Genomic DNA, 14,346 nt, shown 5'->3' with positions numbered 1-14,346 from the left:
TTGCTGCCTTTTCGTTGATCAACAAATGATTCTGACCATGCCACCGCTTGCCTCTAACTGCATTCACTGGCTTTTGCCGCTGCTGCACAAGAACCATTGCAGCATTTCCCTCAACGTCTTCGCTGCAACACCTTCGCCATGACTGAAGCACCCTAAATGATTTCGCACAATACGTTGTTCTACAAGCTGGGAGGTGAATGCACCATGACATCATTACACACTGGCTCGCTATGTTCCTGCAATGTTTCACAGCTCAAGAAGAACTGCACGCCGCACTATCTTTATGGCCAATGTCACCATACCTAACCTGATCGCTACACGACATCAGTAAATCTTGCTCTGCTTAATAATGCCCTGATAATGTTGACAACAAGAAGTAGGCCATTTGAAAACAAACTTTACTATTTCATTAAAATATATTGTTACACAAGCTTCATAGTGTCATTCTTTTACTGCACTTGTATGAATAAAATGCCCGTTTCTTGTTTCTTCTTTCTAAATTTCCAATCTCAGAATGCACCTTGTGTTATATTTGGGTTGCTGACACGAATATAACACAGTTTCGTTTTCTTAATTTTTTTTATGCTGTTTGGAACTGCAGAGAGCTCAACCACTAGGCACCCCACAATCGCTTCCACATACAGAGCAGTGTTCAAACACACACAATAGAACACGGCATAGCTGTGTCCAATTGTGCTGCAGGCACTTCTGAAGTGCTGCCTATCCGATAACCTTGGCGGCATGGTGGACGACGCCGTACTTGTTGACAATGGAATAAGACAATGGAAAAGACATCAGTAGTGACGAGTAAACGTCACTGTATTTTGTGACGGCAGTGAGCAGCAACAATGATTAAAGCACCCTGCGGGCATCCACGTTTATGCAAGATTTCCAGATTCTTTTCGGTATCACCTTGCATTATAATTGTAATACAGTCAAGTATGGATAATTAAAACTTCAAGAATTTCAAATCAAAAGCTCATTGACTGGAGAACTTGCGTGCAGTGCTCTGTTAGGCAGCGCATGTGCACTAAGCGTGCACGAGTGACAAGTTCGGAAAGTGCGGCTTCACGGCAAATTAGCGTGTGCTGCCGTGAAGCCACACTTCTAGGCAAAATTTTCGATGCTGTGAAGCCGCACCTCAAGGCAAGATTCGCATATAACCCCCACCCCGACTCTACTGTTCATTTTAACAATTTTTTCTTACATGGGTTATATGCACCAAGGTATGGTACTTGCAATGGGAGATGGAAGCTGCAGCCGGTGCTGCCAGGTCAAAAACGACACCACGCGAGTTGGCGCACTGTTGAGGGCATCGTCAGCAGAGTGGTATGTTCAATTAAACGGTTGTAAATGCTTATGCGCTTGGATTACAGGGTGTTTAGGCACATTGAAGTACATAAAATTGTGACGAGACCATAGAGCATCTGTTCCAATAAACCGGAAGTTCGAATTACCGTATAGACTCGCATAAGGGCTGCACTTCTTTTCTCACAATTCCGACGAGGTGCAGCCCTTTACATGGGATCGAACCTCTTGGTGAAAATGGTGCCAGCGCAGCCAGTGAACACCCAACGTCCTCGACAGACAAGACGTTTCTCTCGTAGCTGTGAATACGACGACTCACGAGAAGAAAAAGAGAAGCAGTTTAATGATTGAAAAATGTAGAGAGGTCGGCCAGAAAATGGAGCATCTGGCCTGCTACTCTCCGTAAGGGAAGGGGAAGAGGGGAAGAAAAAGGGCCACAATGGGGGATGATAATGGGAGGAACGAGGTGAAGGGCACACTGCACAAATGTTATAATAGGCACAAGTCCAGGCCCGTGTCGCCTCAGAAACGTAAAAGAGCACGCATTGTCTCTATAGTCTGCCAACTCTGTGGCCACGCGCCTAGCAAGAGGTCCTCCGACAGTGGTCTATTGTGTAAATGTCTTAAGGTAGCTGCCATTGTCAGTCTTTCGCGCGCATATTCGGGGCACACCACGAGCGCGTGGTCCATAGTCTCTACAATGCTACACACTGAACAGTCCGGGGAGTCTGTCCGTCCAATGATGTGCAAGTATTTGCGCGTGAAGGCGACGCCTAATCGCAGTCTGCATATCAGGCACATATGAAGGCGTGGAATTCCACGCAGAACAAGAAATCGCATATCGGGATCCAGCCTTTTAAGGCGGACGTGACGAGCGTCTGGCTGGGCCCAGTATCTTCTCGTCGCGCTCCTCATTAATTCCGACAGGAGGCATGTGATGTCCGGTCTATCTGTTGGGATTGGAAGGGGTAACTCAAGTGTGTGCTGGCATTTTCCCGCAACACCGGTGGGCGAGCACTGCGGGGAAGCTGCGTGGCATGCACTTGCCACTTGATTGTACATGCCTCGTGTCTTTTCTTGTTCACACGGCATCTAGTGACCAGAACACATATCACATGACAGGAGTTTCATAATGTACGGACCGATGGTGCCGAAAGACTAAGTTTTTTAGGAAAGTATCAACCGGTAAAAAAAGAAAGCATAACTGTATTAGGTCATTTGTGTTCTCACTCACAAACGTCATAGGGAAATCATGTGAAATGGGATCGTATTAACACTTTTCTTTTTCCGAGAGATCAAACACTGCCAGTCATATTTTATTCATTGTCACATTATCTACATGCAAATACAGTATGTGTGAAAAGCATGCCGCACAGTTTCTATAACTCCAAAAATATGGTCCAGTTCTTCTTTAGGAATAGACTGAGAACCACTTCACGGTTTGAAAACGCGGCCCGATTTAATGATTTCAGTTGAGGCCAACAGCGACGGCAGAAAACGATGCCATGCACAAACCAATAAACCTACCGGGTGACTGGCAACTGTCTTTGCCCCCCACATGGTACGCAACAGTGCTGTCAGCTGTCAGGTCCTCCCAGACACCAGCGGAGTCCTCGTCGTAACGCTGCGGCTGCTCCTTGGCCGCCGAAGGTGGCGGGTAGGCCAACCACGTCACGACATGTCCGTGCTTCTGAATAGCCAAGCCAAGACAAAAGAGGGCCAGGTCAATGGACGAGATTAGGCTAAGTGCTATTTCCTGTCTTCCACAAGCATTCCACAATCTCTCTTAACAAGGGACCCTGCAGTGTCTATTTCAAACCTGAAGGACATGCTGTGATGAGTATGATGGCTTTGAATGAATATAATCCCATAAAAAATTTTTTGAAATGGATGTAATAGTAACAAAGACGTGTAGAATGCAATGCTTAATTTCCCCTTTCCCGCTCAACTGAATGTTTCCTGTTGGCTGGGGCAGTGCTGATAGAAATGCCCTGCCTATTAAGTCTTTATGGATTTTTTTTTTTGCAGGATCTTGTAGCAATTCTTCAAGGTTGGCATCTGACAAAGGTGCCGCAGAGCAACAATGAAGCGCTGACAAGACGATTAGCACAATCAACGCTTCTGTGTTTGTTTAGAACACTGTCGTTCTAAAGGTAAGCAGGTGCACAAGCTTTCCCAAGGGAGTAATTTCTAAATGAATAACCACCCAATGGCTTGCACCTGTGGCCTGGTGGTCTATTACATCATAGGCGGGGTAAAACAGAGAAGTTCCCAAAAGGTGCAGGAGAGAGCAATCTCGTATGTGAGGTTATGAGTCCGTGCTGAATGCAGGGGTGAGTGGCAATGCTATGCTTAGTGGTGAACAGCACTAAAATGGGCTAGCACTAGAATTCTTTATTGTTACTGTTACTACTTTCGAACTGGCATGAGTGTTGAACAGATGCTTAGACTACTTCAACGCAGGTCATTGAAGCAACTACGGAGGTTGCGTAATGTACTAGCTAGTTATTTCGCATGGCATATGGATGCACATGCCAACACATCGACAGCCGAAAGCAATAATAGCAGTAGCTGTGAAACCAGGGTGTACAGCACAAGTCACTCTTAAAAGAAAGCATAATTAGTATATTGCCTTTAATGACTGTGAAGTATGCATGAAGGTATGTACGTTATTTTTTATGCATGCGCGTTTACAAAATGAATCGTGTCTGCCACTTTTCCACATCGTCGAAGAAATTTGGCAGATATAATGCTTTCATTACCCGTTCAATGTATCTATAATGCATGTACCCGTACTGTGCCATTATGAAAAATAAGAAAAGAAAAGGTAACTGCAGCACTACAATTGAAAGAGTGCACCTTCTTCACATCTGTCAGTCATGTGGTTCTGAGGCAAAGAGATCAGGAGGCACGCGAAATCGTTGAGGCTCTCTAAATAAGCAGCACGAATTTTGTATTTCGGTTCCATCTGTCACCCAGCTCAACTTCCAAATCAGTGTTATTGAATGACTTGGCCTACGCTTTTTGTATTCATCCTTTGCAGAGTGCAATAAACTGTCAGCTGTTAGTTCAACTCACGCCCTGTGTCCTTTCTTCTCCGTGTCACCGTCTCCTTTGCACTGCTTGTAAAGTTAACCTGAATCAACTTGTCCAGGATTACCCGTAATCCGTCCAGGATTACACCCTAACTTGTCCAGGATTACCCCCTAACTTGTCCAGGATTACCCCCTACTGAAATACAAAAGCAAAACTCGTGCACACACTTCACTTCTGAATCACCAGCAATGCGATGCACACCAGGCCCACACTCACCTCCTTTGTGATTTCCAGCTTCCCGGATATCGTCTCCTCGCCCCGTGAACTGAGCATGCGTACGGACACATTGTCTTGGGTGTAGGTTAACTGCGTCAGGAAAGAAAAGAACCGCAATAATAAGTGGCATTCAAATGGCGAAATTTCCTGATCGTATCGAATAAAAATATTAATATCAATTTGGATATTTTTTTCATTTCTGAGCAAAGTGTATTATGAAGCTTGTGTCGAGTCCATTTAGTAAAAAGACACAAAAAATACGAGTCGTATAAATTATTTGACGCATGTAAGCACTATCCTTCGCAAGTGAACCTCCAGACAACTGATAAGCTTGGAGATGAGAAACTGCTTTCAGCTGTATGGGGCAACCATGACACTGATGTCCCAATAGCACGTCACCAGAAGCGCATGCAGTCTCATGCTCACTGAACGTGAGAAATAGCGTGAAGCTACAGCGCCACGCTTTGTTTTTAGCGGGATACAAACGCAGTTGAACTGGCCAAACAACTAATCGTGACAACAAATTTGTACAAAGGCTCCTGAAACGCGAGCAATTCTTATTTACTGACTGGAAATTATCGAGCATAAGTCATAAATGCCTCGCGCATTTGCTTAGGAACTGGTACCCATGCAAATGAACCACGGCTTTCCTGCAGCGGAATCGTTCGGAACAGTGATCACTTCTGCCATTCTCACTCCTTTTGGGACTCCAATAGGCACTGTTATCCCTTCTATTACGAACAAACAAACATCCCACAATTCCAAATAGTGAACTCTCAAATAGGATCAAAGAGCAGAGACCATATGATCCATATTCGAATATTCCCACACCCCTACAAAAAAATATGCTGCTTTACCCTCTTACTGCCGGATGTTTCCTTTTTTCTTTTTTTCACAGGAGCAAAGAATGCAAACCATGTCTTTTGCTATCAGTCCTAGACAAGCATGAGCATCTTTCAATGAATCAGAAACCAGTTTAAATTAAAATTATACTCTCGGGTTTTACATGACAAAGCGACAATTATGAGGCTGCTGTAGTGGCAGAATCCGGATTAAGGTGAAGGCCTTAGATGGGGGCTCGTGGGTTGAAAAATACGATATCCGGCATTATGGCACCAAAATTCATAAGGAGTTGTACCCTCGATCCTTGGTCAAACCAATGACCTGTGGTGTTAAATAAGATGAAGTTAATTAAGACCCGCAACCTTTGGTGTTGATTAGGACAAATTAGGCCAAGGCGAAGAAGCATCAACATGACCTTTGGTGTTATCTAAGGCAAAGTTAATTAGGGCACAGTTAATTAAGGCACTAGAATGCACAATCTTTGGTGGGAGGCATACCCACTTGGAGATATGGGCAAACCAGCCATACTAAGTTGCATTCTAATTTGACATCATGAAGGTCGAGAGTCAAACACCATACCTCTCATGTTATTAAGGCAAAGTTAATTAAGGTGCAATTACTTAAAATATAGTCAATTAAGGCACTTGAACCCACGACCCAACATGGAGACATGGGCGAACCAGCCATATCAAGTTGGAGTTCAATTGACATTATGAAGGTTGACAGTCAAATCCCCTACCTTTGGTGTTAATTAAGGTGAACATAAGGTGCCGTTAATTAATAGTGTTAATTAAGGCACTCAAACCCACAACCTCTGGTGGGAGAAAACAAGTGACAGGAAGTAACAATGCATTCAAATGAAAATGGCAAGTAATGTAAAGAATGTCTCCTGAGTCTGCAGGCTTTCGCCTTCATCCTTTTTAGCATATGCTAAAGTGACTCAACCTTTTTTCACCACTTGAGGGCTCTTAAATGAAAGCGCACCTAAACCTAAGCACACAGGCATTTTTTTTTATTCTGCTCTTATCAAAAGTGGCCAACGTGGCCGGGATCAAATCAACAACCTCGAGATTGGCAGTGCAATGTCATAGCCACTGATCTATCCTGGTGGGTAGAAGCCAGCTTTATGGCTAGAACATAACATTAGGTATATCTGCGTGGTTTCTTCTCATTCTCGCTTTTTGGTGTTTTCCAATTTCACTTCTAAGTTATACGGCTTGCAACTTGCCAAGAAACATAGAAAGCTTAACCAATATGTTAACCACCACATCAGCAGTCCCTGGATTTCTTATGCTTGGTGCCCCCTGTACTGAAGAATGGCTTAGCACACCCTGCCTACCATCAAAAGTGTGACAGCTCCAATGATTCTGACACATATTTTCACTTGAAATGTTCACAAGGTAAGCTAAACAAAAGATGGGGGAGAGGGGGATGAACAAAATGCATGCAGTCACATGTAATGCTGTCAGCAGTCGAGAAGTCGAGAAGTCTAGCGTATTTTTCCTCCTTTGAAACTCTAACCACACAGTTTTCACAAACATGACCCTGGGACAACACTTGTTTTGGCTATTCAGTGTCAGAAGCATCTGAGCGTGCCAAATGTGCCTTGCCAACCTGCTCCCGTGATCCCATTCCACCTTCATGACCGTGTGTCAGCACTTTACTTAGTAGCTACACATTTGCCAGAGGCTTATTACCTGTTATTCATTTCCACATTTTAATCTCTATATTTAGGAACTATTAACTCTCATCCCGTTGGTTGCCCAGCCTCACACACGAATGCACTGGAAAACTATGTGCGCACAGACAATATTAATAAGCAAGCAAAAGAATTACGCACCTTTCAGAGTGCGCATTTGTTTCACAAGATCAGCTATATCCTATCAGATGCAGATTACTTTTCATAAACATGTAACACTTATTGCTTTGCTTTTAAAATAGTAGTGGTCATCTCCCTGACAGCTATTTGCTATATATGACTTCGTAAACACTAACACTTTAACAGATATATAGCCATATCTTCTAATTACCTGCTTCATTTCCCACTGTCTTTGGCCTTTTTCGTGGGCTCAGATGCTTCCATGCCAATGTTATCACTGCAATTGGCCCCTAAGTGCAACGCTCGATGAAGAAGAATAGAAAGTAAACTGTATGATAACAAAATTGCTGCACCTGGAGTTTTCCTTTATCTCATTTCCAGGTGCATGCGAACAGTAGATTTTGAGCTCGAAGCGATTTAGAGACGAATAGTGATTTAGGATAAATATTTTCCAATCCAATATGAAATAAATGACGTGCATACAGGTGGTTGAAAACTCATATGCACCAGAACTACTGCATGTTGGAATGAACTACTTGTTCTGTGGAAGAATGAGAAAAAAAGATTTGTGCAGTAGCACTTACTATGTGAAAGATACAAAGAGTTTAATCTGTTGTAAAGCATGACGAAACAGCCATTATGCACATAGGAATTTAATTGGTGAGAAGAACACATTAGTAAAACAATGCACAAATTAAAGAAGACTACCCCAATGACTAGAAGAAGAGTAAACAGAAGACAGTGCCGGGCCAATGCTTGTATTCTGATTAGACATCTACATCTCGGTGTCCATACCGTGAGTAGAGACAGCACACATGTACAAAGAAAGCATACTTGACCATGTTACAGTGCCCTTTTTCCAATTTTAGTATGTTTCGCTGCTTCGCTGCACGCAAGATATGCTTCACTGCACAACACAACTGCATTGCGACGAAGCTGAACATAGCTGAACATAGTGAACCGATTATTACACTTCGAAAAGTCAAATATTCATTTGTTGTTGTTGTTTTGACAACAGAGGTGACATATTGCTTGCTTGTGTACTAAGACACAGAAAAGAAAGTGGAGTCGAATGGTTGAATCACCCCTTCCTTGAGCTAAGAAGGACATCACAGTGCAGGGCACCAGATTAATTAAAGTTTCTGTGATTCTTCAGTGTGCACTTCAAGGCCAACTGCAACTGAATTTCACTTTGTCTACATTGGTTACAAAGGCATAGTTTATACTACTCAAGCAATCTCGGAAAAGCTGCAGTGCTGGACACGCTCCAATTTTCTTATTACCAGCCTATAAACAGCACCAAAGCAGATGGCACACGGCTCTGGTTTTAGCAGATGCAACATAATTCCAAGCAGGCTGCCCGCAAGATTTTTCAGTGCACCACGGGCGCCATCTATTCTCAGAGGCTATGCTGAGAAGACGTGCATCCTCATTCAGGCGCCACTTCAGGCGAGTGGCAATGGCGGCACTTTTAACAGTTTCGGTGTAAAAGACCGTCCATTTTTACGAACTTCTCGAGATTCTTCCACTGTAATTTCAAACATAAAAGTGCACTCAGAGGCTGCTCCACATCCAGACTATATGAAATGGATTCTTTTGTTTACATGGTCCAAAATTTCATAGTAGCTAGCCTTTAAACCTGAGCATCCAGGCATTTCTGCATTCCACTTCAATCCAAATGCGACCAGGTGTTAAACCTATGACCTCAGGCTTGGCAGCCAAAGTCCACAACGACTAAGGCCACTATGGCAGGCCCCATAGCTATATGACAAAAACAACACTTTGAAAGGCATACAATGCTTTAAAAGCATGCGAAAACTACTGTTCTCATGCATAAATTCTAGTTATTGTGTGATGCCTTATTTATTGCAAACATGGGCATGAGTTTACCAAGAGCTGTTCGGTGCTATTTCATAAATTACAATCAACAGAAGCCCATTTATGTACCAAACAAACTCCTTCATGTTTAAGTTATTGCTGCAACTCATCTAGTTGCCCTCTCCCTACGATGCAATTACCCTCTTAATAATATGTAACCCCCGCTGTTGCAGCTGTGAATGAAGTTCTCAGGCTCTGAACTTACACGACCACAACTGGAGAGCTTCATCCCAAATATCCCGTGTCTGAAGAGTGTGTAAATGCAACCCTCCTGACTGGAAGCTGCTAGTGAAGCATTTATTTCAAGGGGCACACTTTCATCGGAATGTTAAGAGCTCGCACATGCCAATACGCGAGTGCTACACATGTACCAATAGCACTGGGAGCACGCTAAACCATGCTGTGTATTTGTAAAAAGAAACACTAATTATAAGGTAATGATGCTGCCCCGGGACAACGCGGCCTTAAATAATATATGCCATTCTTGAGGAGGAGGCTTTAGCTGGGAGATCCAACTCCTATTTTGAAGTTCCAATTACACGTGCAATACAGAAATGCTTTTCTTCAGAAATAGCCAAGTCAATCAGAATGAAAAATGCTGCATTTAAATTCAACAGAATGTTAGACCTGTATACTGAGTTAAAGTAACAAGTTCATTTAATTACTAAAGAAAGGTAAATACTAAGTACGCATTATAACAGAAACCACTGCACTAATACACTGAGCTTTACTGTGTCCATGTCTTTGGGACATTGTTTTCTGTTAGTCAAAAGCAATGTAGGGAGCACAGCAATAATAATAATAATAATAATAATAATAATAATAATAATAATAATAATAATAATAATAATAATCCCCTGATGAATCCATGTTGCACTAGAGATCTTCACTAACACTAGTGCTCTATGATTACCGCAGGCTATGCAAAAAGTGTTTTGAAAAATTGCGCGCAGGTTCTCGCACAGGTACATTACATGCACAAGTTGCCTGTAATGTACATACGTGTTGCAACATGATTGTGGGACAGACCTAGAGTCACATCGAGAACTGAGAAGAAGCCATTAACAGCTACCACTAGGAAACTAAGAGGAAAGCAATTCCCCTCGGCATACCGGATCAGAGTTGGGAGAACACGATGGCACACGCTTCAGTCTCCCCCTGGCCAAACGTGTCCACATATTCCAAGCCACAATGGGCAACACAGTGAGTGCCATAGACGACCACAACAAGCAAATCTAGCATTGAAAACATTCACGAGTGAGACAGAAGGCCATCCTTTCTTTTTTTTTTTTTTTTTTTTGCCAGTGGCGGCATGAACACGCACCATCCTAAAGTGAGAACCTCTGTCACAAAGCCCAGCAATCTGGCTTTATCTTATCAGCACACGAGCCGCGACCCCCCAGATATGCAACGCACACAGTCTTCCGGCGCGCTCGGCGAATGTGCATCAGACCCACGCTTGAATGTGAGACGACCGGAAGTGAAAAAGAAAAAGTAAGCAAAAAAAATTGTTTAGCACAAGTGACGTAGAAACGGTCGCAATAAACAAAAAGAGGATGCGTACAACAGCCTATTTTCGCAATGCGGATAAGCCTTTCAGCGATACCTGGCCTGAGATAAGGGCAGATTTGTCCTTGCATCATCACTGTTTAGTGGCGAGATGATTTACCTGTAAAGAAATATTGTACGAAGAAAAATTTGCCTACAAAGAGTTTGCCTGTCTCTTTTTTTTTTTCCCAGCCAGGTGACAACTTTCATTCAGTAGAAAGCAAGAAGGAATTCTAAAAGGAAAGCAGGAGAAGTAGAGGGAACTAAACAGAATAAAGTGGAACAGTTCTCAATAGAGTCAAATTTCAATATGACGAACATGGATTTTATGAAGTGAATATCCATCCTGAATGTACATTTGCAATTTCTTTTCTTTTCCAATTACCGTGTGTATACTTATAAGGAACATTATAACGAAGGTATTTTCACGTCAGGTGCGATTCCATTATAATAACGTTCTAACGAGTATTAAAGGCATGCTAACAGGGAATATTAGGTTAAGCCAAATTAGAAAATGACTCGCAAAAGCAAAATGACCGCTGTTTACTGTCAGAGGAGGCTTGCTAAGCTAGAAAAGAGGCAAAAATGAAACACAGGTGGCAAAGCCCTCCCGAACTTCCAACGGCAACTTGCCATGCCATCGTCGATTTTGACACCGTCTACTCGCATCTAGTTGATTGCTTATCATTAAAGAGGGACTAGACTGCACCCTAGATTAACCAAATACTCAAAATGGAAACCTTATAAAAGCTCTTCCTCCGCAAAAGTGCCCAAAAATGAGAAAATAATTTGAAAACCATGATGTCACACCGACGGTATACTGACAACCAGGACCTCCCACTCGGCAACAGAATGCTACTCCATAATGCTAACAAGCAGAGTTTTGTGAAGAAACAGCAGCTTCACTTAAAACTAGAGATTCCCAATGTAGCAACATAAAAACACCTTGTGGACACAAAGGCTGACATGAAGTTTTTTTTTTTTTTGCTATTTCGCAGAACACAGCAATGGTTTCGGCACTCGTCCCAGCTCGCTCGGAAGTCTGCTATGCCACTACTCATTTCACAGCCTAACGTTGCTAGCGGCATGGCAGATGACCAAGCGAGCGGGGAGCAAGTGTCAAGACACAGCAATGTTCAAGATGCCCTGTGGCCACCTTCTGCATCATGACTCTGGAAGATGATGGCAAAACTGCTTTGTAGAACAGCTATTAAAGTAGATTGTTTAGGGCACTCCGAGAGTTGAGAGAATTTCTTTTACGATTTCAAAGTTGAGGTCCTTCTTTTAGCCCAAAAATTTAAATGCCCGAGATTTCATGCCTGTACTGCTGTAAGCCAATGTGCCAACAGGTTTTTTTTCCTTTATGTGCATGAGCAACAAGAGTCAACATGAAAAATCTAAGTCAAATTATGAGGCTTAACATGCCAATCAACACACAGGCTACGATAAATGCAACAGCAGGGGCTCCGCATTCATTTCAACAAGCTGGGTTTCTTTAACATGCATCTAAAGTTTAGTAAGCTTATGATGCTACATTCTGCCTTAACAGAATGAAACTGCAGGGGCCATGAATTGAACTGTCTTGCGCTCAAAGCAGCAGCACACCCCAGCCACTGTGCCACAATGAGAGGTAAGCAACAAGGTCACCGAAATTCAATAAAACAGCTAGCAGCCTATGCTGTGTCGAGTCTAGAATATTTGACCATTTCAGTCTGTAATGCAATAAGATCGCAGGTTTGTGCACGCAATATAGGTGTTCCTGCCGAAATGAGGGACATTTTTCTTTTATTGTTCAACTCTGTCAGAATATCAGAAACATCTGTGGGCTTCCTGTAATATGGGGAGACAGAAGATAACCTGAAGCTTATCTAACAATGGCCGCCAATGTATAACAGCAACATTGATATGAAAGAAATGATACCACATATTGGAATGACTAAATTAGAGGGAGCATAACTATATAAGATTGAACACCGAAAAAAAAAGAATTTTTAATGAAATAGAAAGTGAAAGAAATGAGGCATTCAGGCTTGTCATTTGAATGCAATAAGCCCTTAAGAGGAGGCTTTCCCTTGGTGCCAAAATCAATTTTCGTATTCAAATACATGTGAAACTGAGAAATGTGCTAAATGGACAACTGCTGATCTGACAAGAATGACATTTGCCACATTTAAGAACAGATGTTCAATCATACTGCATGTTGGAGCCAGAATAATAATTTAAGCTCTCAAATGTTTTAAAAAATAGCTGAAAGCTGGCAAAAAAATGCAATTATAATTATGAAAGCAGTTTTTATAGCTCTACTCTGCACCAACAACATTTGTCACAATTATGTAAAGTGCATTTGTTACGTAATCTGAAGCAAACAAATGTGACATTTAACATACGACATAGCATGAAATTGCTGCACTGTTTTACCATGTTGTGTTGTCCAAAACTGTCCAACAACCAGAATTTTGAAATTGTTTTTTTAATAATTATTATCAAGATCATCATTATTATTATTGCTTCCCATTACAGCCGTCTTTGTTAAAAAGCTGACTGCTTAAAGATCTGCTCCCGATCGTCTAATATATTGTATGATGTAAAACGAAACTTTTCACTAAACTATTCTTTGACGCACCAAACCTGTCATGACCGGTTCAGCAGATGCCGAGCAACACGATTTCTCCGCTCCTATGGTTCGGATAGAAGCTTCCTCTTAACAGCGCAGACGTCCCAATTATGCTACCCAAAACGCATCACGAATATCACTGCACTGGTTTAACATCGCAACAGCGACAGCCACCGACACAACTCTCCTTTACAGCTATCCGATAGCCATCGGAGCGCGAAAAGCATTCGAACGTTCAAAAACACAACATAAACAGACATGACAAAGAGTGTCCGGCCTTGATGCGGCCGAAAGCCCATGAATCGTGCTTGCAACCCACGGCGTCAGCCGTCGTTATGTTTTCCTTGCCAAACGCGGGCTCTACTGAGTGCGTCAGTCGAGCATCGCAATAATAAGGTCGCGCCAAGACACGGGTAGTGTCATTCAGTCAAAAACCAAACAAACAAAACGCCGATTCGCGCACGTTTGCACGATGTAGGCATAGGCGGGCGTCAGCAAAGGTACTTCGAGGACTCGTGTAAGAACACCGTTGTAAAACTCCCTATCAAAGGCGCGGACGAATCATCGACACGGTTTCACGAGAGTCGAAACACTTTTCGCACGGCCGTGACAGGCGAGGAGTCGCTTCCAGATATGCGCAAAACGAAGCTTCTTTTGCTAGGAGTTGTGCCGTTATTTATGAGTGTTGCGATTAGGGCGTAAAACAGTTTAACAAACAAACGAACTTCTCTCGCGGAGGTCCCTCGTTCTTCGTCATGAACTACATCGAGTTAAACCAACCGCGGATACGCTAGCAGTTGGCACAGTTCAAACGGCATCTGGCGACCTTCTAAAAGCAATTGTTGAAACGTTCAGCCCTCGACAACGTTCAGTTATTGTCAAAAAGAGTAATTATCTTACTTGCTTCTCGCCCCCTCCGTCCGCCATCTTTAAAGTCCGTTGCTGCTGACGATGGCGTTAGCGAGCTTTTTCATGTGACAAGCGAGTCACCAACTTTGCTTGAAATTTTCGTAAACGTATTCGA

General features: G+C 42.8%; 1 protein-coding gene across 4 annotated transcripts in view; it reads right to left on the bottom strand.

Moving 5' to 3' along the window:
• LOC142563748 (TBC1 domain family member 15-like) overlaps positions 1-14,308 on the bottom strand; it is a 93,703-nt gene extending 79,395 nt beyond the window's left edge. For 2 of the 4 annotated variants that reach the window (XM_075674349.1, XM_075674350.1), the window contains exons 1-3: positions 10,273-10,376; positions 4,621-4,710; positions 2,836-2,998 (exon numbers count right to left, since the gene is read on the bottom strand). In XM_075674349.1, coding sequence (XP_075530464.1) covers positions 2,836-2,998; positions 4,621-4,710; positions 10,273-10,374 — 355 coding nt within the window. In that variant the 5' untranslated portion in view covers positions 10,375-10,376. Of the gene's footprint in view, positions 1-2,835; positions 2,999-4,620; positions 4,711-10,272; positions 10,430-14,222 lie in introns of those variants that run through there. The other 2 variants (XM_075674352.1, XM_075674351.1) reach the window with 2 other exon arrangements.
• Positions 14,309-14,346: the final 38 nt, after the last annotated feature.

This window comes from Dermacentor variabilis, chromosome 11 (assembly GCF_050947875.1).
Source record: "Dermacentor variabilis isolate Ectoservices chromosome 11, ASM5094787v1, whole genome shotgun sequence".
Lineage (NCBI taxonomy): Eukaryota > Metazoa > Arthropoda > Arachnida > Ixodida > Ixodidae > Dermacentor > Dermacentor variabilis.
Note: the sequence above shows the minus strand (reverse complement) of the source record. Positions and strands in the feature narration are given on the sequence as shown.